Source organism: Oncorhynchus clarkii, chromosome 25 (genome assembly GCF_045791955.1).
Source record: "Oncorhynchus clarkii lewisi isolate Uvic-CL-2024 chromosome 25, UVic_Ocla_1.0, whole genome shotgun sequence".
NCBI classification, from domain to species: domain Eukaryota; kingdom Metazoa; phylum Chordata; class Actinopteri; order Salmoniformes; family Salmonidae; genus Oncorhynchus; species Oncorhynchus clarkii.
In genome coordinates, this window is record NC_092171.1 from 37054565 (window position 1) to 37081910 (window position 27346).

General features: G+C 45.0%; 1 protein-coding gene across 1 annotated transcript; it reads left to right on the plus strand.

Annotated features, from left to right (window-relative positions):
* The first annotated feature begins 587 nt into the window (after positions 1-587).
* Positions 588-26688, plus strand: LOC139383782 (centromere protein F). Its single transcript, XM_071128353.1, has 22 exons — positions 588-627; positions 1615-1825; positions 1941-2137; positions 2278-2393; positions 2809-2900; positions 11599-11881; positions 12239-12441; positions 12555-12680; positions 12852-12980; positions 13100-13222; positions 13394-13529; positions 13776-16648; positions 16967-17329; positions 17498-17654; positions 17776-18207; positions 18518-18634; positions 18827-20292; positions 20531-20755; positions 20917-21073; positions 24016-24699; positions 24810-24940; positions 25963-26688. Exons 2-22 carry the CDS (start codon positions 1664-1666, stop codon positions 26176-26178), a joined length of 8388 nt encoding a protein of 2795 aa, XP_070984454.1. The 5' UTR covers positions 588-627; positions 1615-1663; the 3' UTR covers positions 26179-26688.
* Positions 26689-27346: the final 658 nt, after the last annotated feature.

Genomic DNA, 27346 nt, shown 5'->3' on the forward strand with positions numbered 1-27346 from the left:
GGCAAAACAAGACAATGGGAAAGGGGGATGTTTATTATCTATTTCAGTTGGTTTGGCAATGTAAACATGTTTCCCATGTCAATAAAGCCATTTGAATTGAATTTGATATTAAAGCCACGTTCACCTGCTATTCGGAACTAGGAAACTCTGAAATGTTCTACTTGTCAACTGGTTGTAGTTATTATACACGTGCCGGTTCGAGTTTCTTAGTTCCGAGTGAATGCGGCATTAGCTATAATGAAACAACTGAATGCAAATTGCCATAAATTAAAACAATGCAAACCATAGTAGTGGTAATGTGCATACTGAGTTTAGGAGACGTTACAACAATTTACCAGATGTGGATGAGTAACTACAAATCAATACAATACACGAGTTTGAAGAATGATCCCTCCCTGGGACCAACCCTTCAGTTCCTTGGTTAGTCACGTGACAAATAAACTGCCGCAATATTCTGGGGGCGGGGACTTTGTTCAAATTCAAGCGTCCAATCAATGGTGAGTTTCTGACAAAGTCACTATAATCATCCAATCAAACGCCGCATCGGAGATTACTGGGGATTTTGAATTCTCAGCAGCATTTTGTCTTTCGGAGCGAAATCTCAAGAACCAGAATCACCGCTTTTAGGTGAGTTCAGATTTCTACCTAAAAATTTGTTTTGCAACAGGTTGGTAAAGCAGATAGTTAAATTGGACCCAATATTTGGTTTGAACAGTTTTGGTAGTTGCAAAAACTACTCTCTGTTCGTCCCCTGTGACTTTTACTTTGTTTACATTCGATATGAAAAGCGGTCTAGCTAGCGCTAAATTTAGGCTAATGGTAGTTTGATTAGCTAGCGTTAGCTATCTAAGCTAAAGTGCATAAACGCAGAGAAATAATATATTTGATAAAAGGCAGTAGAGGTATGCCTCATTTATAACCAAGACATATGATTCAAAACGAGTAAGTAGCATAGAGTTTGAGATTTCTTTTAGTTTTTGATAGTTCATGGTTCTCCACTAACGAAAGTATGCGATACATTTGATAAGAATTCTTGAAAAAAAAAACATTTTGGGTGGCGGGGGGGGGACATCTTGTTCAGTATTTTTTTTAAGGTCTACTTAAATAATTACTTTGCCACATTGAATAGTATGAATGAGGTATTGAATCAATTCATACTCTTAAGCTTTTCCCAAAAATGTTTTATGTAAATACCCCTGTCTATGTTTTTGTGTTTAACGTTATCTGTTTGATGTGTTGTGTAAAAACAATTGAAAGATTTATAGATTTTTTTTTTTTTGTAACACATTCGAATTTGTATCTTCAAAATGTATGGAATTTCAATAACCACCCCCCCCCCTACTATTTACTGAGTCAAACCTGTCAGATAATCTTTGTCACTAGTAGCCCTATAAATGTGACAAATTCCTGATCATTTTATATGCACTTTTACATTTGGATATTGTATTATTATTATTTTTTTACATCAATAAAATCAAATAAATATCTGAATTGTGAAATTCAATATAAAACATGAATCTGGTGTACTATTTAGTGCTATGTCACTAGCACTGCCTCCATTCAAATATGCTTAGCTAGCTAACGTTAGTTTTGGTGGTACTTCTCCCCTCCCAGGATAAGCCGGTTGAGGCTTGACGTAGCTAGCTACAGATATTGAAGCATTATGAGCTGGGTAGTGGAGGAGTGGAAAGATGGTCTTTCAGGTAAAGCCCTGCAGAAGATACAAGAGATTGAGGGACAGCTGGACAAGCTCAAGAAGGAGAGGAATCAGAAACAGTTCCAGCTCGACTCACTGGAGGCTGCTCTACAAAAACAGAAACAAAAGGTTGGTGACTTAAGTTATGGTGTTGAATTCCAAAACATTAATACTTTATCCTAGGGGAGTTTCTGTTTTTACATTCAGTTTGTGTGTTAGACATTCAAAGTTGTGTGTTCTCCAGGTTGACAGTGAGAAGAGCGAGGCGTCTGCCATTAAGAGGGAGAACCAGGCCTTGGTAGAGTCATGTGACGCCGTGGAGAAGGCCCGTCAGAAGGCGACCCACGACCTGGGGGTCAAAGTGCAACAGGTCAGCAACCTGGAGGGTCAGCTCAGCACCAGCAAGAAGACCATAGAACGACTGGAGCAGGAACTCAAGAAGTGAGTCGCTTGCTCAGTACTACTGTACACTAGGGCTGTACGAGAAATCCGTTGGCTTTGTGCACGTACTGGAGATGCTTAGCTAGCCTAGGAATAGGATGGTTACAACATGGTAATAATAACACTGTATTCCTCTACAGATATAAGAATGAAAAGGACCGTTCTCAGCCCTCCCACTCCTCTGATCTACAGTCCTACAGCACTCCTCAGAAGACCTTTGCCACTCCTGCTGCTACTCCCAGCTACAGACAGCATGGTAGAGTACCACAATATGGCCCACTTATATTCTGTGCAATTGGCTCATTCATCCCCCCCTCCTCTCCCCTGTAACTAATCCCCAGGTTGTTGCTGTAAATGAGAATGTGTTCTCAGTCAACTTACCTGGTAAAAATGTGTCACGGTGCAGTTGTAGCCATGGTTGGAGTCCATTTCAATTCAGAAAGTAAACCAAATTCTGATTTGGTTGCTGTAAAAAGTGCTTTATAAATACATTTGATTTCAATTCCAAATACTACTAATCGAAAACAATTGGAGGGAATTTCAGTGTACTTCCTGAATGGACTGGAATTGAAAGGAAATTGACCCGAACCCTGGTAGCCGCCTCCATCACTAGTATCATCTGTCTATTTTAAGTGCATGGTTGTGGTGTGAACAGTTTCTCTCCTTCCCAGACTCCAGGCTGGAGGACCTTCAGGAGAGATACAACCAGGAGGTGGAAGAGAGGAAGAGACTGGAAGCCGAACTGAAAATCACACAGGTCAAAGTGAGTTGACATGCTCAGTAGCACAACCACACAGTCAGATGCAGTGCAGGGACTACAATTGGGAGTGGTTTTGTTAGCATGACAATCCACTATGACACTCTGGAACTGAAAGGTCCCTGTTTCAAATACCAGAGTCCTTTGATGTGCCTTTGAGCAAGGTACTGAACCCTAATTTGATCCATGGGCGCCGTACTACTATGGCTGACCCTGTAAAACAACACCTATCATACTACTATGGCTGACCCTGTAAAACAACACCTATCATACTACTATGGCTGACCCTGTAAAACAACACCTATCATACTACTATGGCTGACCCTGTAAAACAACACCTATCATACTACTATGGCTGACCCTGTAAAACAACACCTATCATACTACTATGGCTGACCCTGTAAAACAACACCTATCATACTACTATGGCTGACCCTGTAAAACAACACCTATCATACTACTATGGCTGACCCTGTAAAACAACACCTATCATACTACTATGGCTGACCCTGTAGAACAACACCTATCATACTACTATGGCTGACCCTGTAAAACAACACCTATCATACTACTATGGCTGACCCTGTAAAACAACACCTATCATACTACTATGGCTGACCCTGTAAAACAACACCTATCATACTACTATGGCTGACCCTGTAGAACAACACCTATCATACTACTATGGCTGACCCTGTAAAACAACACCTATCATACTACTATGGCTGACCCTGTAAAACAACACCTATCATACTACTATGGCTGACCCTGTAAAACAACACCTATCATACTACTATGGCTGACCCTGTAGAACAACACCTATCATACTACTATGGCTGACCCTGTAAAACAACACCTATCATACTACTATGGCTGACCCTGTAAAACAACACCTATCATACTACTATGGCTGACCCTGTAAAACAACACCTATCATACTACTATGGCTGACCCTGTAAAACAACACCTATCATACTACTATGGCTGACCCTGTAGAACAACACATTTCACTGCACCTATCATACTACTATGGCTGACCCTGTAGAACAACACATTTCACTGCACCTATCATACTACTATGGCTGACCCTGTAGAACAACACCTATCATACTACTATGGCTGACCCTGTAGAACAACACATTTCACTGCACCTATCATACTACTATGGCTGACCCTGTAGAACAACACATTTCACTGCACCTATCATACTACTATGGCTGACCCTGTAGAACAACACCTATCATACTACTATGGCTGACCCTGTAAAACAACACATTTCACTGCACCTATCATACTACTATGGCTGACCCTGTAAAACAACACCTATCATACTACTATGGCTGACCCTGTAGAACAACACCTATCATACTACTATGGCTGACCCTGTAAAACAACACCTATCATACTACTATGGCTGACCCTGTAAAACAACACCTATCATACTACTATGGCTGACCCTGTAGAACAACACCTATCATACTACTATGGCTGACCCTGTAGAACAACACCTATCATACTACTATGGCTGACCCTGTAGAACAACACCTATTATACTACTATGGCTGACCCTGTAAAACAACACCTATAATACTACTATGGCTGACCCTGTAAAACAACACCTATCATACTACTATGGCTGACCCTGTAAAACAACACATTTCACTGCACCTATCATACTACTATGGCTGACCCTGTAAAACAACACCTATCATACTACTATGGCTGACCCTGTAAAACAACACCTATCATACTACTATGGCTGACCCTGTAGAACAACACCTATCATACTACTATGGCTGACCCTGTAAAACAACACCTATCATACTACTATGGCTGACCCTGTAGAACAACACCTATCATACTACTATGGCTGACCCTGTAGAACAACACCTATCATACTACTATGGCTGACCCTGTAGAACAACACCTATCATACTACTATGGCTGACCCTGTAGAACAACACCTATCATACTACTATGGCTGACCCTGTAGAACAACACCTATCATACTACTATGGCTGACCCTGTAAAACAACACCTATCATACTACTATGGCTGACCCTGTAGAACAACACCTATTATACTACTATGGCTGACCCTGTAAAACAACACCTATCATACTACTATGGCTGACCCTGTAAAACAACACCTATCATACTACTATGGCTGACCCTGTAAAACAACACATTTCACTGCACCTATCATACTACTATGGCTGACCCTGTAAAACAACACCTATCATACTACTATGGCTGACCCTGTAAAACAACACCTATCATACTACTATGGCTGACCCTGTAGAACAACACCTATCATACTACTATGGCTGACCCTGTAGAACAACACCTATCATACTACTATGGCTGACCCTGTAAAACAACACCTATCATACTACTATGGCTGACCCTGTAGAACAACACCTATCATACTACTATGGCTGACCCTGTAGAACAACACCTATCATACTACTATGGCTGACCCTGTAAAACAACACCTATCATACTACTATGGCTGACCCTGTAGAACAACACCTATCATACTACTATGGCTGACCCTGTAAAACAACACCTATCATACTACTATGGCTGACCCTGTAAAACAACACCTATCATACTACTATGGCTGACCCTGTAAAACAACACCTATCATACTACTATGGCTGACCCTGTAAAACAACACCTATCATACTACTATGGCTGACCCTGTAGAACAACACCTATCATACTACTATGGCTGACCCTGTAGAACAACACCTATCATACTACTATGGCTGACCCTGTAGAACAACACCTATTATACTACTATGGCTGACCCTGTAAAACAACACCTATCATACTACTATGGCTGACCCTGTAAAACAACACATTTCACTGCACCTATCATACTACTATGGCTGACCCTGTAAAACAACACCTATCATACTACTATGGCTGACCCTGTAGAACAACACCTATCATACTACTATGGCTGACCCTGTAAAACAACACCTATCATACTACTATGGCTGACCCTGTAGAACAACACCTATCATACTACTATGGCTGACCCTGTAGAACAACACCTATCATACTACTATGGCTGACCCTGTAGAACAACACCTATCATACTACTATGGCTGACCCTGTAGAACAACACCTATCATACTACTATGGCTGACCCTGTAGAACAACACCTATCATACTACTATGGCTGACCCTGTAAAACAACACCTATCCTACTACTATGGCTGACCCTGTAAAACAACACCTATCATACTACTATGGCTGACCCTGTAGAACACATATGTCAGAGTCAAGGCCCGCGGGCCACATCCGGCCCGCAAGAAGGTTTTTTACGGCCCCTGGGATGATCTTGATTTATTATTAGAACCGGCCCGCAGCAAGCCGGCAGCCCGCAGATCTTTTACACGCACCAATACTACATTTCCCACAATGCAAAGGTGACGCACCGAGCAGTAGGCTGCTTCATTTCAATATTTATTGGCACAGCAGTCGTCAGCATCACAGTAAAATTAACTTTCAGATACCCATCAAAAATGGCAAAACGGAAGGTGGATACTGAGAACCGGGGGTTTCAAACAAGGTGGGAGTCGGAGTATATGTTCACGAAGGTAGCTGGAAAACCTGTGTGTCTTCTGTGTGGAGAAAGTGTGGCGGTACTGAAAGAGTATAATCTGAGACGACATTATGAAACGAAACACGCGGACACACACGCGGACGCAACTGTCAAGGCCAGTTTTATTTTGGCAGAAGAGATCGCTAAATCAGCCCGGCCATTTACGGAGGGGGATTTCATCAAAAACTGCATGATTAAAGTTTGTGACGAAGTTTGCCCAGAAAAAAGGCAACTCTTTTTAAATGTGAGTCTGAGCAGAAACACCATTGCCGAGAGAGTAGACCAGTTGTCCATCAATCTAAAAGAGCAGCTTGTGAAAAAGGGAAAAGATTTTATTGCATATTCCTTGGCTGTGGATGAGAGCACCGACATTTCTGACATTGCCCAGTTGTCAATTTTCATCCGCGGAGTGGACTCCAACCTAAGCGTGACAGAGGAGTTTTTGGCTTTACGTCCTATGCATGGCACAACTACGGGGCATGATTTGTATGAAGAGGTGTCAAGATGTGTAAATGAGATGGAGCTGCCTTGGGAAAAACTCGTGGGTTTGACAACCGACGGAGCACCTGCGATGTGTGGACACAGGAGCGGACTGGTGGCGAAGATACGGGAAAAGATGCAAGAGGAAAACGCGACAGGTGAGCTGACAGCTTATCATTGTATCATACACCAGGAAGCGTTGTGCGGTAAAGCCTTGAAAATGGAGCATGTAATGAGCATCATCACGCGCACAGTTAACTTTATCAGAGCCAAAGGTTTGAATCACCGCCAGTTCAAGGCATTTCTGACGGAGTTAGAAACGGAGCATGGTGATTTGCCTTATCACACAGAGGTGCGATGGCTAAGCCAGGGAAAGGTGCTTCAAAGATGTTTCGAGCTTCGTGAGGAGATTTGTCTGTTCTTGGACAGCAAAGGGAAAGACACAACACAACTCCGAGACGAAATGTTTCTGTGTGAAATGGCTTTTCTGTGTGACATTACGAGTCATCTGAATGCAATAAACTTGCAGCTGCAGGGTCGGGATCGTGTCATCTCTGATATGTACAGTACAGTGAAGGCATTTAAAACCAAACTGACTCTGTGGGAGACGCAGATGCGGAAAGAAAATTTGAGCCACTTTCCCAGCTGCCAGACCATGAAAGAGAAGCTCTCTACCAGTGCGTTCCCGAGCACACAGTTGGCTGATAAAATAGGTATGCTTGCCGCTGACTTTCGACGCCGATTTGCTGACTTTGAAGCACAAAAAAGCAGGTTGGAACTGCTCGGTAACCCATTTGCTGTTGACGTGGAAAGCTCACCACCAAACCTCCAAATGGAGTTGATTGACCTCCAATGCAATGATGCACTGAGGGCAAAATATGCGGCAGTGGGTGCTGCGGAGTTCGCCCGTTTCCTCCCCGGCACAATGCCCCAGCTGCGCATCCAGGCTGCTCAAACGTTGTCTATGTTTGGCAGCACATACCTGTGTGAACAACTGTTTTCCTTGATGAACCTGAACAAAACATCACACAGAAGTCGACTTACTGCTGAACACCTCCACTCAATTCTGAGGATTTCTTCAGCTCAGAGCCTTACCCCGAACATTGATGAACTTGTGGAAAAGATGGGACACCACCAAGTATCACCCTCAACCTCAAACAAGTGAACATTACTGTGCAATCACATATTTAGAGTTTTTACTCAGTTCAAGTTTAAAAGTTAAAATTTAATATTTGTTTTCACTGCATGTTACTTCTCCTTAAACAAAGTGTTGTTTTTGATTAATAGATTTTTGCACTTTATTTTTTTGTATTTCAATCCAATTATATTTTAAAAATATTTCAGTTGAGTGGATGATAGAAAATTGCTATTATTGTTTTTTCTTTGAAGTAAATTTAGCCCACTTTTGCTAAAATAGAAAATATAGTCTACTGATGGTGCCTTGAATACCGGTTTCTTTCATTTAATGTTCATGTTATGGGGATATTTATATAAAGGAAATTTGTCTTTTGTGTCTGTTGAAAATTAAAGATTACTGACAGAGCCATAAGAAAATATTGCTTTATTTATCTGATCATATTGTAATATATTTGTTAGGTTTTCAGTAGGTTCAATTAGGTTCACTAGACTATATGCGTCATTTAAAAATTTTTCAATGAACATTCGAACAGTCCGGCCCTCGTCTTGTAGCTGATTTTTTTATTTGGCCCTCCGTCCATTTGACTTTGACACCCCTGCTGTAGAACAACACCTATCATACTACTATGGCTGACCCTGTAAAACAACACATTTCACTGCACCTATCATACTACTATGGCTGACCCTGTAAAACAACACCTATTATACTACTATGGCTGACCCTGTAAAACAACACCTATCATACTACTATGGCTGACCCTGTAAAACAACACATTTCACTGCACCTATCATACTACTATGGCTGACCCTGTAAAACAACACCTATCATACTACTATGGCTGACCCTGTAAAACAACACCTATCATACTACTATGGCTGACCCTGTAAAACAACACATTTCACTGCACCTATCATACTACTATGGCTGACCCTGTAAAACAACACCTATCATACTACTATGGCTGACCCTGTAGAACAACACCTATCATACTACTATGGCTGACCCTGTAGAACAACACCTATCATACTACTATGGCTGACCCTGTAGAACAACACCTATCATACTACTATGGCTGACCCTGTAAAACGACACCTATCATACTACTATGGCTGACCCTGTAAAACAACACCTATCATACAGGGTCAGCCATAGTAGTAAAACAACACCTATCATACTACTATGGCTGACCCTGTAAAACAACACCTATCATACTACTATGGCTGACCCTGTAAAACAACACCTATCATACTACTATGGCTGACACTGTAAAACAACACCTATCATACTACTATGGCTGACCCTGTAAAACAACACCTATCATACTACTATGGCTGACCCTGTAAAACAACACCTATCATACTACTATGGCTGACCCTGTAAAACAACACCTATCATACTACTATGGCTGACCCTGTAAAACAACACCTATCATACTACTATGGCTGACCCTGTAAAACAACACATTTCACTGCACCTATCATACTACTATGGCTGACCCTGTAAAACAACACCTATCATACTACTATGGCTGACCCTGTAAAACAACACCTATCATACTACTATGGCTGACCCTGTAAAACAACACCTATCATACTACTATGGCTGACCCTGTAGAACAACACCTATCATACTACTATGGCTGACCCTGTAGAACAACACCTATCATACTACTATGGCTGACCCTGTAAAACAACACCTATCATACTACTATGGCTGACCCTGTAGAACAACACCTATCATACTACTATGGCTGACCCTGTAAAACAACACCTATCATACTACTATGGCTGACCCTGTAGAACAACACCTATCATACTACTATGGCTGACCCTGTAAAACAACACCTATCATACTACTATGGCTGACCCTGTAAAACAACACCTATCATACTACTATGGCTGACCCTGTAGAACAACACCTATCATACTACTATGGCTGACCCTGTAAAACAACACCTATCATACTACTATGGCTGACCCTGTAGAACAACACCTATCATACTACTATGGCTGACCCTGTAAAACAACACCTATCATACTACTATGGCTGACCCTGTAAAACAACACCTATTATACTACTATGGCTGACCCTGTAAAACAACACCTATCATACTACTATGGCTGACCCTGTAAAACAACACCTATCATACTACTATGGCTGACCCTGTAAAACAACACATTTCACTGCACCTATCATACTACTATGGCTGACCCTGTAAAACAACACCTATCATACTACTATGGCTGACCCTGTCGAACAACACCTATCATACTACTATGGCTGACCCTGTAGAACAACACCTATCATACTACTATGGCTGACCCTGTAAAACAACACCTATCATACTACTATGGCTGACCCTGTAAAACAACACCTATCATACTACTATGGCTGACCCTGTAGAACAACACCTATCATACTACTATGGCTGACCCTGTAGAACAACACCTATCATACTACTATGGCTGACCCTGTAGAACAACACCTATTATACTACTATGGCTGACCCTGTAAAACAACACCTATCATACTACTATGGCTGACCCTGTAGAACAACACATTTCACTGCACCTATCATACTACTATGGCTGACCCTGTAGAACAACACCTATCATACTACTATGGCTGACCCTGTAAAACAACACATTTCACTGCACCTATCTAGTGTATGTGACAATAAAACATCTATACCTGTTGAAACTAGTCATACAAATCAAAGCGTTGTTGTTGCTTTGAAGTAGCATAACATATGGTATATACAGATGCTGTCAAAAGTATCGGCACCCTTGCATAATTCACTATTTCTTCTGAAATGGTTTTAAATGGCAAACACTGTTGGTGTTTACAGGTGTTATTGTTTGATTTGCAACTGCACAGGACCCAGAAGAACTAATCTAAACTGACACTGTTATTTTTCACTTTAAAATTTATAGTTGACTTTTTTTTAAAGTTAGTTTGGTTGGAGGCTGATTCTCGTTTGTGTAATTTAATTCACCTGTAGTGCAGGTGCCTATAGGTAAAAATAGCAATTAAACATGTTTTTTTTTTTTAAATAAAATTGCAGTGGTGCCAATAAATTTTACCACATCTGGATGGTGTAATACCAGCCCCTCCAGGATTGTACTGCGCTTTTCTGTTATATTTGTGGGCAAAAAAATTTGATTTAGCTATTGCAGTTCTTTAGACTTTGCTACGGCAATTTACTATGATTTTTATCCAATTGTCCCAAAACTATGCTGACGCATTTTATGTGGTTAAAGTGCAGCGATAAGCTAAAATTGCGATCCCTCCTTTTGTAATGCTGTGAGCAGACCGTTTTATGCTGTGATATTGCAGTGATTTGTCCAATTTGCAAACCTTCGTAATATGCAGGGAATTGTTGATTTTGCACACAGAAGAGTTGCAATTGCAAAATCCTGGCGGGACTTTAATACGATGCATACTGATGCATGCTTCTGTCTCGTCTTCTAGCTGTTGAACCAGTCGTCCGTCAGTCATAAGGACATTGCCACCCGGCAACAAGCAGGCTCCTCCATATTCCCATGGCAACAGCAAGACAAGGGCCGCCAGTCACAGGGCACCATTGAAACGCCCCTGGCTAGGCGGGCAGGGGGCGGGACATCCGCTGGCGGCTTCCTGTGGAACACGGAGGATACACCAATCAAATCCACCCAGCGAATCAGCACATCTGTATCCCAGTTTGATTCTGATGGCTCCTCCCAGCAGATGGAACAGCTGAGGATGCTGAATCAAGGTTAGACCACGCCCTGTTATACTAATACTATCCTTTAGGCCACGCCCTGTTACACTAATACTACCCATGAGAACACGCCCTGTTATACTGATACTATCCTTTAGGCCACGCCCTGTTATACTAATACTATCCTTTAGGCCACGCCCTGTTACACTAATACTACCCATGAGAACACGCCCTGTTATACTGATACTATCCTTTAGGCCACGCCCTGTTGTACTAATACCTTCTTTACAAACCCTGTCAGTAGGCACATTTGTGAGAAAACGCCTTGTAAAGGAAAAAATTCAATGTTCTGACTGGGAAAACTCTGGTGGTTTCTCAATGTTTGGTCCTGTTCTTTTAATGTCCTGTCAGAGCTGAAGAGTAAAGTGTCTGAGCTAGAGCAGCGTCTGCAGTCACAGGAGAAGGACGCGAGGATGCAGAGCGGCAGGCTCCAGGAGCTCCAAGGCCAGCTGGACCAGGCTAGGAGAGACCTGACTGACAGAGACAAGACCCTGGGCAAGAGCAGAGATGAACTAAGCAAGGCTACCACTCAGCACGAACAAGCTGTCGCCAAGGTAGGGGATATATGGCGTATTCAAAAACAATAATTTGCTAATGCATTCCTGTTGTGTTTCTGAGGGCTGTTTTGAACACGAGAAAATGTATGAATCATTACTGTGCCTCCCAGTGTGTGTCAATGGAGCAGAAATTGAAACAGGTCTCTGAGGAGATGTCCTGCCAGAGGCACAACGCTGAGAGCTGCAGACGAGCTCTGGAACAGAAGGTCAAGGACCAGGAGAAGGAGAGACAGAAGGTTTGCTCGCTTTGTCCTCTGCTCTTTCAGACTCTGTAGTTGAAATTAATACTGAGAATCCATCTGTGGCAATTTTAATCTCTGTTACCCATGTTTTTTTTTTTTTTTTTGTGGAACAGCTGTTGCTGAAGGGAGGTGTTTAAATGTATCTTTTCTTGTGTTTGTGTGTAGGAGCTGTCCCACCTCCAGAGCAGCCACCACTCCCTAGAGCAGCAGTTTAACCAGACCAAGACCAAGCTGAACCAGGAGATACAGCAAGCCAAGAAAGACCACAACATCCTGCAGGCTGAGATGGACAAGGTAATGTAATACGTTGTGATTATGGGCTGGAGTTATTCATTTCTACATGTCACTGACAACCACTTAAAAGTTAACTTCCTGTTACCAAGTATGTCACTTCCCTCCCTGCCCTCTGCCAGGTGTCATGCCAGAGGAGCCAGCTGGAGAGAGACCAGGAGGAGCAGAAACAGAAGCTGCTGAGGTCAGAACAGAGCCAACAGGCCAGCCAAAACAAGGAGCAGGACCTCAGGAAGAAATTTGAGGTGGGCCGTGATGTGCTGGACCGCAATGAAACCACACACACACCAAAAAAATACTGTTTTAATATACGCACACAATGTTTCACCCCTAGTCTGGATGGTCTTTAAGGACATTGGATGTCCTCCATCTTGGAACCAGAAGTAATCTGATTGTTGTGTGTTTAACTTGTCCAGGAGCTGCAGAGAGAGAAGAACACTGTGAGCGTCCAGCTGGACCAGGGTAGCAAGAGGCTCTCTCAGCTGGAGGAGGAGAAGAAGAGCGCCGAGCAGAACCTCAAACGCACCCAGAGCATGCTGGATGACTTCAGAGGTAGGTTGTTGGTTTTGTTTAACCTTTATTTGTCCAGGTACTCATTGATATAAAATCTCTTGTTTAAGTGAGACTTTGTGCATGGTTTCCAAACCTATCTATTATGATCTAGCAATGTAAAAGTAATGTTTTAAATCCTGTTTGATGTGGAATGAGCTCATTTTCATTCCATGCCTTGTCATGTCATATCTCTGGTTTTGGCTTCCCCACATTAGATGTTGTTTCTGTGTGTCTGTTGTTCAACAGCCAAAAATGAAGCCCAGTCCGAAGAGCTGAAAGGACTTGTCACTAAACTGGAAAGCCAGACCAGATCGTCAGCCCAAGATCTAGAGAACCTAAAGAAAACGCTCACAGACGCAGAGACCAAGAATGACAAGACTCAGAGTGAACTGAATATCCAAAAACAGGAAGTGGAACAGATCACAAACAAACACAGCGCTCTGGAGAAGGAGATCCAGGAACTGAAGACAACCCTGACCACCACTCAGGGCGAGTTTGTGCAGCTGAAGAAAGAGAACGAGACACTTCAGGGATGGAAAACGGAGAAGGAGACGCTCGTTAACGAGACTGAGGCTGTGCAGCAAGGCTTAGTCGACAAAATCACTGAGCTGGAGAAGAGTCTGGGCTCGTTGAATGACGATAAAATAGGTCTACAGGAGCAGCTGAAGACTCTGGAGGCTGAGAAGGCTTGTCTATCAGGGCAGATCGATTCCCTGAAGGGAGAACTCCTCAACAAGTGTACCGACCTGGAGGAGAAGGGCCGCATGTACGAAGAGCTCCAGAAACAGCTGGAGGAGTCTGACCAGAAACACTTAAAAAACCTGGAAAACGTTGGGTTGCAGATGACCCAGCTTGAAGGACAAGTGAAGGATCTGGGGTCCAGGCTGCAGGTGGAGACTGGCAGGGCGGAGCGGGCCGAAATGTTTCACACTGAGCTCCAGGAGCAGTACCAGGCGGCCTGCGACCTGGCCCGGTCCAAAGATGCTCTGGTGGAGTTAGGCCAGAGCGATGTAGCCCAGCTCAGGGAGAGTCTGGCTCAGACCACAGCCCTACAGGAGGAACAACTGGCCAGATTTACCCAGGAGAAGACCTCCCTCCTGAAGGAGTGTGAGGAAAGCGTAGCATCGAAGGTAGACGAGGTTGAGCACGCCAAGCTGAGTCTGGTTAAGATTCAGCAGGAGCTGCCTTTCCTCCAGGACCATGTGTCTTCACTGGAGTCCAACCTGAAGATCCAGAAAAGTTTGGGTGTTAAACTACAGGCCAAGTATGACAACATTGTCAATACTAAAGAGGATCTTGTGGAGAAGCTTTCTGAGGCAGAAAAGAGAGGGGAAAGTCTTCAGGGTGAAGTCAATAGCCTCTCAGAGCAGGCGAAGACTGTTGGCTCTCTACAGGAGCGCTGTGATACTCTGACGGCTGCGGCACAGGAGTCCATAAGCGCTCTGCAGAACATGACCGAGACCCTGACCCAGACTGAAACAGAGCTGCACATACTGAGAGACGTGGTTGAAAAACTAGAGGCTCAGGTGAACGAAGCTGAGACCAAGGCCTCAGGTCTTGAGAGGGAAAAGGCAGAGATGGCAGAGAAAGTAGAGAAAATCCAGAGGGAAGCTGAAGAGGTTTCTGTGAAGTATCAAAGCCTTCAGGACTCCCAGGAAGAGGAGAGGAATGGTTTGCTGAAGCAGATCTCTACATTGAAGGACATACTCACTGAGAATAATGCTGCTTCCGCCCAGCTGTCTTCTGACCTGAATAACTCCCTGGAAGCTCTGCAGAAGACACACTCGGCTGCCGTGGAGCTCAACTCCAACCTGGAGAGCAGCCTAGTGGAGAAAACAAACCTAATCTCTTCTCAGGAGATGCAAGTCAAAGAGCTCTCAGATAGACTCCATAAGGAAGCCGAGATCCATGTCACAGAGCTGGAGACTTACCTCCAGAAACAAAGAGGCCTGAAGGAGCAACTTGAGATTGTAAAGAGCCAGCTGGAGAGTAAAAGCCAGGAGGGAGCCGAGGCTAAGGAGAAGTGGGAGAGGGCCTCACTAGAGCTGTCTAAGCTGAGAGAAGATTTGTCTTCTGCCAGAAACAGTGTCGATGAGAAAGGCCGTAAGATCAAGAGTCTGAAAGAGAGGTTGAACCAGGCTGAGTCTGAACAAGACAAAGCTACCGACGCCCTGAAAGAGAAGGTCATCAGCACGAACAAGATCAAGGTCCAGCTGGAGATGCTTCAGATGGACCTGGAGGACAACGAGGCCTGCATGAACACCTTTGACACCCAGATAGAGGAGCTTAAAGGAACTGTGGAGGAACTCAGAGGCACCGTGGCCTCTCTGAATGGGAGACTGGAGGAGAGTGTGACGCAAAGGTCCACCTTGGAGACCGAGCTGGGCTCTGTCAAAGAGCAGCTGTCAGAGAAGAGCTGTGAAGTCACCCAGGTGACAGCAACTCTTGAAGACACTCGCCAGCAGATGCAGGCTGCCTTGTCCACAGCAGGTTTAGTGGAATCACTCCAGACCACAGTTGATGGGCTGATGGAGACCCTGGAGGAGGAGGTTAGAAAACATGGCCAACTGGAGATGGACATCATTCAGCTCACTGAGGAGAAGGAGCAGTTGGCTGTGGAGAAGGAGCAGTTGGCTGTGGAGAAGGAGCAGTTGGCTGTGGAGAAGGAGCAGTTGGCTGTGGAGAAGGAGCAGTTGGCTGTGGAGAAGGAGCAGTTGGCTGTGGAGAAGGAGCAGTTGGCTGTGGAGAAGGAGCAGTTGGCTGTGGAGAAGGAGCAGTTGGCTGTGGAGAAGGAGCAGTTGGCCGTGGAGAAGGAGCAGTTGGCCGTGGAGAAGGAGCAGTTGGCCGTGGAGAAGGAGCAGTTGGCCGTGGAGAAGGAGCAGTTGGCCGTGGAGAAGGAGCAGTTGGCCGTGGAGAAGGAGCAGTTGGCCGTGGAGAAGGAGCAGTTGGCCGTGGAGAAGGAGCAGTTGGCCGTGGAGAAGGAGCAGTTGGCCGTGGAGAAGGAGCAGTTGGCCGTGGAGAAGGAGCAGTTGGCCGTGGAGAAGGAGCAGTTGGCCGTGGAGAAGGAGCAGTTGGCCGTGGAGAAGGAGCAGTTGGCCGTGGAGAAGGAGCAGTTGGCCGTGGAGAAGGAGCAGAAGGAGCAGTTGGCCGTGGAGAAGGAGCAGTTGGCCGTGGAGAAGGAGCAGTTGGCCGTGGAGAAGGAGCAGTTGGCCGTGGAGAAGGAGCAGTTGGCCGTGGAGAAGGAGCAGTTGGCCGTGGAGAAGGAGCAGTTGGCCGTGGAGAAGGAGCAGTTGGCCGTGGAGAAGGAGCAGTTGGCCGTGGAGAAGGAGCAGTTGGCCGTGGAGAAGGAGCAGTTGGCCGTGGAGAAGGAGCAGTTGGCCGTGGAGAAGGAGCAGTTGGCCGTGGAGAAGGAGCAGTTGGCCGTGGAGAAGGAGCAGTTTGTCGTGGAGAAGGAGCAGTTGGCCGTGGAGAAGGAGCAGTTGACCGTGGAGAAGGAGCAGTTGACCGTGGAGAAGGAGCAACTTGAGGCTGACTTGCAGAGGCACAGTCTGAACGCTGGGGATGAGAGAGACGCGGTCAAACAGGAGAACGAGTGTCTCCAGCGTACGCTACAGAGCCTGACGGAGAACTACGAGGCTGTTCAGTCTGCGTTTGAGAGAGCGACCCGGCAGAGCGAGGACGAAACCAGAGAGAGGATCGGAACGTTTGAGAGGGAACAAACCGAGCTCCAGCAGAGACTGAGCGGACTGCAGGGTGAACTAGCCCTGTTCAAGGAGCACTATGACAGCCTGATGACTCAGGTAAATCGATAAAGTGGGAGAGCTAATTGTGTATGTAATTTTTTTATTTCGTTTTTTAGTGTTTATTTTACAAGGCAGGTCAAATTCTTATTTACAACGATGGCCTGTATTGTATAGGTCCTTGGAAGTAAAATGTGTTTAGTAAATGTATTATAATTATTATGACAGGCAAGCCAGCAGCAGTCTCTCATAGAGCAGCTTCAGACCAAGAGAGACCAGAAGGTCTCTACAGGAGAGGCGGACGGACCGACTTCCAGACAGACGTCAGGCTCCTTCAACGTTAGCTTACCCTTAAAAGAAGATCCTGAGGAGATGAAACCCACAGGTTTGTTGATATGATAAGACATTGAATTTCTAGTAGTTATGCTTTCCATTTACACATCTTAATGTTAATATGATATGCTTCGGGTTCACAAGGATTTACTTTATTTCATTGATCTCATCAGCTGAGCAATCGGATGACCTCCACAACTCTGAGGTACCTCAACAGACAGGAAGTGACGGCAACAATGAGCCAGCTGAAGAGTTCAGTGACTGCATGGATAAAGTCCCTGTAGAGCAGCAGAAAGCGCTCAGTAAAAGCCTAGATGATGATGATGTGACCCTCGGCGGTGAACATCTAGCAGTCTCTGAAGCTCCTCGTGATCAGGACCAGTTGGCCCAGAGCAGGGAGGCGGTCAGAAAGCTAGAGGAGGAGCTACAGACCCTCCACTCCCAGCTTGACCTCGCTACCTCTGAGATGACCCTCAGGAAGGAGCTGTGCTCTGAGCTGGAGGTCAAAGTTGAAGAGTTAGAGGTGAAGGTCCAACAGATGGAGAAAGAGATGTGTGGTGCCGCGGAGAAGATGAGCGCTGGCGTAGTGGAGAGACGAACGCTAGGTTGGTTTTTTACTAAACACTATCTCTCCTTTGTTGCTCCGCCCCCTCCATAATATAAACAAACGCCATACTGTTGTACTTGTCTTTCTTGCACTAACACTTACTAGCAGCACTCATTTGGCTTATCGCTGTTTTTATGTCGAAGGTTTTATATTCTCAATAACGGTGATATGTGATTGTCTTACCAACCTTAGTTTCATGCAGTAACTGTAAGTTCCTCAAGTTCTTGTTTCAATCTTTTGTCCTGTGTTTTATGTTTACTCTCAAGGGTGTTTTAATGATGACAATGACATGTATTCATTATTATCAGGTGACCAGATCTCAGAGTTGACAGAGGAGGCAGAGTCCCTGAGACTGGCGCTGCAGACCTCTAAATGTCAGCTCTCTGATGTCATGGAGATGCTAGAGACGCTGGAGATGGCCAAAGGTAAGGACCAGAAACCCAAATTGTGGACCTCTGGAAATTATATTATCTCATTTAATCTTTGTAATATGCCTCATTTTAATAGTGTTAGCATCTAATTGGTTTAATTTTTGTGCTTTAGGCTAATGTATAGAAAGTGAAAAGCTTTTTACTTTATTTATGAATGAATGAAGATATGATTCTTCCATCCTGAAGGTGGTTGGAGCGAGAGGTTCTTCCAGGTGGAAAGCGAACTGAAGAGGGTTCGTTCTGAGAAGGCCAATCTGGAGAAACACATCCTCTCCATGGAGGCTGATTTAGAGTGCCTGACCGAGCAGAAAGTCACGCTGGAGAGAAAGGTGGAGGCTAGCAGCAAAGCTAAATGTGACCTGGCCCAGCAGCTGGCCACCCTCACCTCAGAGAACGGACAACTCAGACAGGAGATGGTGTCCTGCAGCGAGGATAGGAATGAGCTGGAACAGTCAGTGGCACAGTGGAGGGATAAGGCAGAGAGTCTGGAGAAGACAAACGTGGATACTAGAGAGGTTATTAAGATCTTAGAGGAAGATATCAGAAATGGGAAGAGGGAATCTGATGTGACGTCTGCTAACCTGGAGAGTCTGCAGATGGAGAGAGGTCAGCTGGTGCTGAAGTGTCAGGCGCTAGAGAAGACCATCACCCTGCAGAGCGGGGAGAAGGACAACCTGATTAACCAACTGAACAGCTTCAAAGATAGCCAGAGCTCTGCGAGCAAAAACACTGAGTCCATGGCCTCTAAGATTCAGTCTCTGGAAGGGGAGATATCTAGACTAGCCCAGTCTCTGGAGTCTTCTCTGCTAGAGAAAGGAGAGATAGCCTCACGCCTCAACTCAACCCAGGAGGAGGTGGCCCAAATGAGGTCGGGCATCGAGAGGCTCCGGGTCCGCATAGAGTCCGACGAGAGACAGAAAAAACACATGAGCGAACTGCTGAAGGCTGCCCAGAGGAAAGCAGATGCTCTTCAGGACCAGCTAGACAAACAGGAGAGGGAGAGGGAAGACGCTGACCAAAACCTAGAGGAGGCTGTGCTTCAGGCCGAGACGGCCACGGCCCAACTTGAAGAATTGGAGGAAGAGAAGAAGGAACTGGCCAGTAAGATTGAGGAGATGACCGCCGAACTGGACAGCCTGAGAAATGAGAAGGAGAGGCTTGAGGAATTGCTCTCTCTGAAGAACGCAGAGATTGAGGAGATGAAGGCAGCAAACCGAGCTGCCACTGAGGAACTGGAGAAAGGGATGAGAGAGGCGGAGGACAAACAGAGGGCAATGGTGGAAGAGTTACAGGCCCAGCTTGACTCTGTGAGCTCTGAGCTGCAGAAATGCAGAGAAGGCCTGGAGGGAGAGAAGGAGAGAATGCGGTCTCTAACGGAGGAATGGGAGAAAGAGCGGGAGAGGCTGAAGAAAGAGGTGGATCGACTGCAGGCTTTGGAGATCGAGCGGGAGAAGAAGAGAGAGATGCTGACTCTGAGACTGCAGGAGGACCTGGAGGCACAGCAGAGAGAGATGGGGGACATCCGAGAGAACAACAACACCCTGCAGCAAGAGATGGAGAAGCTGCAGGCACTACTGTCGGAGCGGGAGCAGAAAGAACAGGCTCAGTCTGCAGAGAGACTAGAACTACAGCAGCAGTCAGAAAGCTACAAGGTCAGTCGCTTTCTATAGTCCTATTGATATCATGTAGAATAGCCTATATTCTTAGTATTTGGGGTTTTCATTCATCAATACGAGACTGGAATGATCTTGGTACTTTGTACTTTTCAACCACGGTTAGCGGTGTTGGAAACAGATGTGTTAAACTGTGCCGGTCTTCTGGTTCAGCAATGCAGTGTGTCAGTCACACTATGTATGTCCTCTTTCTAACACACTACTGACTCCTCCCTAGTTATCCCTGGAGGAGGTTACCTCAGAGAAGGAGGTGCTGAAGGCACAGCAGGAGGAGGAGGTTGCAGCCCTTAGGGGTGAGCTGACCTCGGAGCAGGAGGTGCTGAGGGGACAGTTGGCTGCAGCGGAGGAGGAGGTCAGAGGTCATCTGTCAGAGTTGAGCAGTCTGAGAACCAGAATGGAGGAGCTCAGCACTACCATCACACAGCAGGACAGCAGCAAACAGGTATACAGCCCTTGTCACATTGTTGCTTTACGGCCTGGAAATTCATTGCATTAAATTAGGAGTGAAAACCACTTGAAAATGTATTACTTTTTAAATGTTTTATTATCTGTGAGTGATTATTATGGTAACTAATATGTTTTTATCTGTGTCCTGTCTGGAAGGTATCGGAGCTGAGCTCCAGAGTGGCCCGTCTGTCTAAGGAGAGGGACTCAGCCCTCGGTAAGGTTAACATGTGGATGAACTCCTGTAAACAGCTGGAGAAGGAGAGGGAGGCTCTTGTACTGGAGACCCAGAAACTACAGGCCAGCCAGACACCAGGTACCATTATCTACTACATTACCATCAATAATAAATATCATTGATATATGAAGACAGTAGGGGCCCCAGAATTGAACCCTGGGGAACCCCACATGAATACTTACATTATTTGAAACAAGTGGTGGAAAAAGTACCCAATTTGTAAAACTTGAGTAAAAGTAAAGATACCTTTTTTAGTATAACTTTTCTCAAGTAAGTCACCCAGTAAAACACTACTTGAGTAAAAGTCTAAAAGTATTTGGTTTTAAATATACTTAAGTATCAAAAGTAAATGTAATTGCTAAAATATACTTAAGTACTGAAAGTAAATTTATAAATCATCATCATCATCATTTTAAAATTTATTTTATTTACGGGTAGCCAGGGGCACACTCAGACATAATTTACAGTGCATTTGGCAGAGATACAAAAATGACCGTTTTTAATCCAAAATAGGTGACCTACATGGTTCGTGTCGATCCGATGCGAAAGTGGAGCTTTGGATCAGTACTGGCTGTAAGCGAAAGAGTGATGCCCGTTTGGAGCGATACTGTCTGTGTCCAAGGCTCAGCCAATCGTTCACATCACATCAGAATGCAACACGCGACTGAAGAGAGAAGAGACAACCAATTCGCTAGTTACAGCATCAGCTTTGTAAAGACGAAGAGTAGAAAGGCAGTTTGTCAGTAAACAGCAGCGCGTCCCCTGAACCATAGGTGAGAAGCCTGACCAGGGGTGACAAGGTGATGAAGCATACTTCATGAGCTGTAACTGAAAAAACAACTGGCATTTGGAAAGTTTGAGGTGGGCGAGAAAGTGTGGTGGTACAAGTATTGTTAAGTAACTTATCTTGCTAGCTTGATCAAATTATCCGTTAGCTAGCCAGAGAAATGTTGCGCAACATTAGCCAACTTAAGTGAACAAATAATTGTGTTTATGGTGTGAAAAATGTGCAGGCTAATAACATCAGACAGCTAACACCAGCTAGCTAACGTTAGTAACCTAACCAATTCGCTATAGTGTTATTAACTGGTCTACGACTCCTTGCCGTTCCTCAATTTGCGTTACTGGACTCTGGTAATCTGTGTGAAATGATAACTAGTTTACGAACTAACTAATATCTGTGAACTAATGTTTTCCCTCTACAGTATGTGGTTAATTTAAAGAATGAGAGAGTTAGGTGAAAATAAGGCGTTTGTTCTTTAAACAAGTGGATTCAGGGATCAAGTGTAGCTGGGCAACTACAACTTGGAGTCCACCTGTGGCAAATTCAATTGATTGGACATGATTTGGAAAAGGCACACACCTGTATGTAAGGTCCTACAGTTGACAGTGCATGTCAGAGAGAAAAAAACAAGTTATTAGGTCAAAGGAATAGTCCGTAGAGCTCCGAGACAGGATTGCGTTGAGGCACATCTAGGGAAGGGTACCAACAAGAACACAGTGGCCTCAATCATTCTTAAATGGAAGAAGTTTGGAACCACAAAGACTATTCCTAGAGCTGGCCACCCAGCCAAACTGAGCAAGCAAACTGAGCAAACGTGGCCGTCGGCCTTGGTCAGGGAGGTGATCAAGAAGCCGATGGTCACTCTGACTGAGCTCCAGAGTTCCTCTGTGGAGATTGTTGTCCTTCTGGAAGGTTCTCCCATCTCTGCAGCACTCGCTTTAAGTTTGCCACCTAAAGGACTCTGACCATGAGAAACAAGATTCTCTGGTCTGATGAAACCAAGATTGAACTCTTTGGCCTGAATGCCAAGCGTCACGTCTGGAGGAAACCTGGCACTATCCCTATGGTGAAGCATGGTGGTGGCAACATCCTGCTGTGGGGATGGTTTTCAGAGGCAGGGACTGGGAGACAAGTTAGGATCAAGGAAAAGAAGAACGAAGCAAAGTACAGAGATCCTTGATGAAAACCTGCTCCAGAGCACTCGGGTTCTCCGACTGGGGTAAAGGTTCACCTTCCAACAGGACAACGACCCTAAGCACACAGCCAAGACAAGAAAGGAGTGGCTTCAGAACAAGTCTCTGAATGTGCTTGAGTGGCTCAGTCAAAGCCTGGACTTAAACCCAATCGAACATCGCTGGAGAGACCTGAAAATAGCTGTGCAGCGACTATCCCCATCCAACCAGACAGAGCTTGAGAGGATCTGCAGAAAATAATTGGAGAAACCACTCAAGTACAGGTGTGCCAAGCTTTGTAGCGACATACCCAAGACTCGAGGCTGTAGTCGCTGCCAAAGGTGCTTCAACAAAGTACTGAGGACAGGGTCTGAATACTTATGTAAATGTGATTATATTTCAGGTTTTTTTCAACACGTTTGCAAAAATGTCAAATCCTGTTTTTGCTTTGTCATCATGGGGTATTGTGTGTGGTGTGTGTGTGTGGATTGATGAGGAAAAATATAAATTTAATCAATTTTAGTATAATACTGTAGCATAACGATGTGGAAAAAGTCAAGCGGTCTGAATACTTTCCGAATGCACTGTACAAACTAAGCACTTGTGTTTGGTGAGTCCTCCAGACCAGAGACGATGGGGATGACCCAGGGATGTTCTCTTGATAAGTGCATGAATTTAACCATTTTCCTGTCCCGCTAGCCATTCAAAATACAAGTTGTACTTTTGGGTGTCAGGGAAAATGCATGGAGTTAAAAGTACATTGTTTTCTTTAGGGATGTAGTGAAGTAACAGTAATTGGTCAAAAACATAAATAGTAAAGTACAGATATCCCAAAAAACTACGTAAGTTAAAAATACCTTTAAAGTACTACTTAAGTACTTTACACCACTGTCTGAAAAGACTTCAGATTGTGGAACATCATATTAGATGTAATTGACAGGGACAATGCACATTAATCATCATTTCTGTAAATGTTGCTAAAAACAGATATAGATTTTTTTTTCTCCCTTTTTTCTCCATGTAAAACAAACCCATTTTTATGTAAAACCTCCCTGTCGTTCCAGCTGGTGAGGAGAGCAGTGATGAGGTACAGAAGAGGAGCTCTGAGGAGGTGCTGACTGAACTCAAAGAGTTGAAGAAAGCTCTAGAGGAGAGGAGTGAGGAGGTGCAGGAGCTCAGCAAGACTCTAGCAGAGAGAAGCAGGGAGTTGGAGGCGCAGAAGAGGAGCAGTGAGTCTGAACTGGAGGAGCTTACTGAAGCCTTGGAGGAGAGGAGCAGGGAGGTGGACGAGAGCATGGATAAATACTGCAGCCTGATGGTCCGTGTCCACAAGCTGGAGGAGACCAACGACACGCTGGAAACACGCCTGGAGCGCCTTGTCACGCAGACCACTAGCAGCACGGCTAACAACGCTAGCAACACGGCTAACAATGCTAGCAATAAAACACCCAGGCGAAAGTCAGGCAGGAGGTCAGCCTCCAGGGCACAGGAAGCACTCATACCGTTGGGTCCCGCAGAGACAGACTCTGAGAACACGGTGCCTGCTGGTCAGGGTCAGGGGTCGTTGGGGAAGAGGGGTTGTGGTGTTCTAGCAGCTAGTGACAACAGCAACACTCCATTTAAAGCCCAGGAGGCCCTGCTGAACACTGCCAAGAGGATCAAAGCAACAGCAACCACGCCCAAACCAGGAAGTAGACAGGAAGAGGAGGAGTTTAGGCCAGAGGGACTTCCTGAGCTGGTGCAGAGAGGTGAGACCTGGGAACATGGATTCCAACAATAACTTTGTTCTTATTGAAGCATAATAAACCTGAGCCACTACTATCGGCCTCATGTTCGATTTGTCTCATGTCTCTCTCAGGGTTTGCTGATATCCCTCTAGGAGAGGCCAGTCCCTTCATCATGAGGAGAACCGCAGTGCAGCGCTGTAGCCCTCGTCTGGCCGCCGCACGACACAATGCCACCACCCCAACTGTAACCCCCCAACACAAGGTGAGTTACACACACACACACCCACCCACAGGGGGGCAGCAGAGTCCTGAAGGTGAGCCACACACTGCAGTTAAATTACAGTGTGTCATTGGTCAGCAGAGAGTTGATATAAGCCATGGGAGAGATGGAGGGTAGAGAACAGACTTGTCACTAAAAGAAGGTGAGAGATGGTTGTATTCAGTCAGTCAGCCGGATGTGACCCTAGCCTGGGTCACATCTGCAATGGGGACCCTCTTTCCTCGACATAGAAAATCACTCTTGACTACGGCTCGCTGGAGACCTGATAACATACACATTCACTCACACGTGGCAGTAGCTACGTTTCCATCCAACTGGTGACCAGATTTTTGAAAGATGCCACCATGTCAAAAATGAACAAATTGTCTGCATTTTATAGAATTGTACTGGCATTTCCATCAGCCTGTTGTGACTTTTTTTTTCTTCCCGCAAGACATTTGTGAGACGGCTTCCTCTCTCGGGCCCATTCAGGAATAGCACTTAAAATAACACCCTCTCCATAACTTCAGTCTAGTGAAAGATCACATCCATATTGGGGACATATTAACTTGTGGTAAAGCCTCCCTGTGGTAGTTGCAGAGCACAGGAGGTTGGTGGCACCTTCATTGGGAAGGACGGGCTTGTGGTAATGAGTGGAGTGGTATCAAATACATCGAACTCATGGTTTCTATGGTTTCCATGTGTCCGATGCCATTCCATTTGCTCTGTTCCAGCCATTATTCTGATCCGTCCTCCCCTCTGCAACCTCCAGTATCGCAGAGGAACTTTGCTATGCTGGAACTAGTTTGTCATTCTAAGGTACCTTAGAAGACCGGGGGGATGGACCATTTCATTTTAGGAAGACGGGGGGTGGACCATTTCACTTTAGGAAGACGGGGGGGGGGGTGGACCATTTCACTTTAGGAAGACGGGGGGTGGACCATTTCACTTTAGGAAGACAGGGAGAGTCCACTCATGTCTCTGTCCATAACATGACCATTTAAAACCCTTTCCTCCTCTTGCAGGTGCTGGAGCCCCTGTCCCTTCAGAGCCCTGTCGGCATGGCAACTCTGTCTGACAGCCCTGGTGGGAAAGGCCTGTGCGTTAGTCCCGCCTCCAGTGGCGAGGAGAGGCGTGGCCGTCGGTCCCTGAGCACACGGAAGACTCCGGAACAGAGGGAGAAACGCAAAGAGGCCATGATGACAGCATCACGCCAAGAGGAGAACTGCCAAGTGCAGTAACATAGCAACTAACTAACCTGTACAAAGCCAGTAACACCCCAGCCCAAACCAATGTGATGACAGAATACTGGTGTCAGAATGTCTGTAAACTGCATTACTAATGTAATTTATCTGTCTGCTGTCTGTGGTACAGGTGAAATACGATTCTCCAATGTAAGCTGTAGATATTAAATGTTTCTGTGTTTTTGCTCTGAACCTGTTTTATACTTTCTATTCCTCCTGATTTACTACTACTGTTAATAGCACAACAATAAACTTGTTGTTTTGTTTTAATCTGTTATTAGGGCTGGTTTTCCAGACCCAAGTGAATCCTACTGGACTAGAAAGCATGCTCGATGGAGAATCTCCATGCCATTGGAACTTAATGTGTGTCTGTAGAAACTATCCCATAAAGTCGTATAAGATAACTCCAATACCTAGTTCTGTAGCGTTACGGCTCTTTTCTGTGTCAATAACGAATAATTCCACTTGACTCCAGCTCGTTGGTTGTTCATAATGATATAACTGCTGTTTTACTAAACATTATGATCACATTGGCTTGACTGCGTCTCTTTTAACCCATGGTCTCACATCGGTGTACATGTGATTTCATTTTGCTTTGTCTTACTTGGCATTTTCTTACTCTTGGTTGTATTCAGTCAGACGGCGACTAGTCTGTCGACACACACACACACACACACCTCGACTCTTATCTCTCACACACACGCACAGCTCAGGAAATCAATAATCCTGTCTTTTGAAGCCATAGGGAGAGAGATCTCACTGCACAAAATACCCCTGTATCAAGATCTGACACATTCTGATACACATTGAAATATGATGTATCTGATTGTGTCCAACTCACGTCGTATCAAACTGCTTCAGCCCACGTTGATGCGTCATGTCAATCACCAATCATATTCGTTGACACATCCTAACATCTCAAGTATGCATTTGATCCCTTATTGACTAATTGTATGAAATTAATCTTAAAAGTTACGGTGCTCATTGCTGTCACCATGAAAATACCCCCCTCCCAAAAAACAAAATGTTACAGTGGAACCCAGACCTACAGACCAGGGCTTTTGATAATCGAACTCAATACTGGGTCTAAAACATGTGAATGAAATGTCCCCCCTGTGGGGGCAGTATTGTACAATTTTTCTATTTAAACGGGGAAGTTTATACC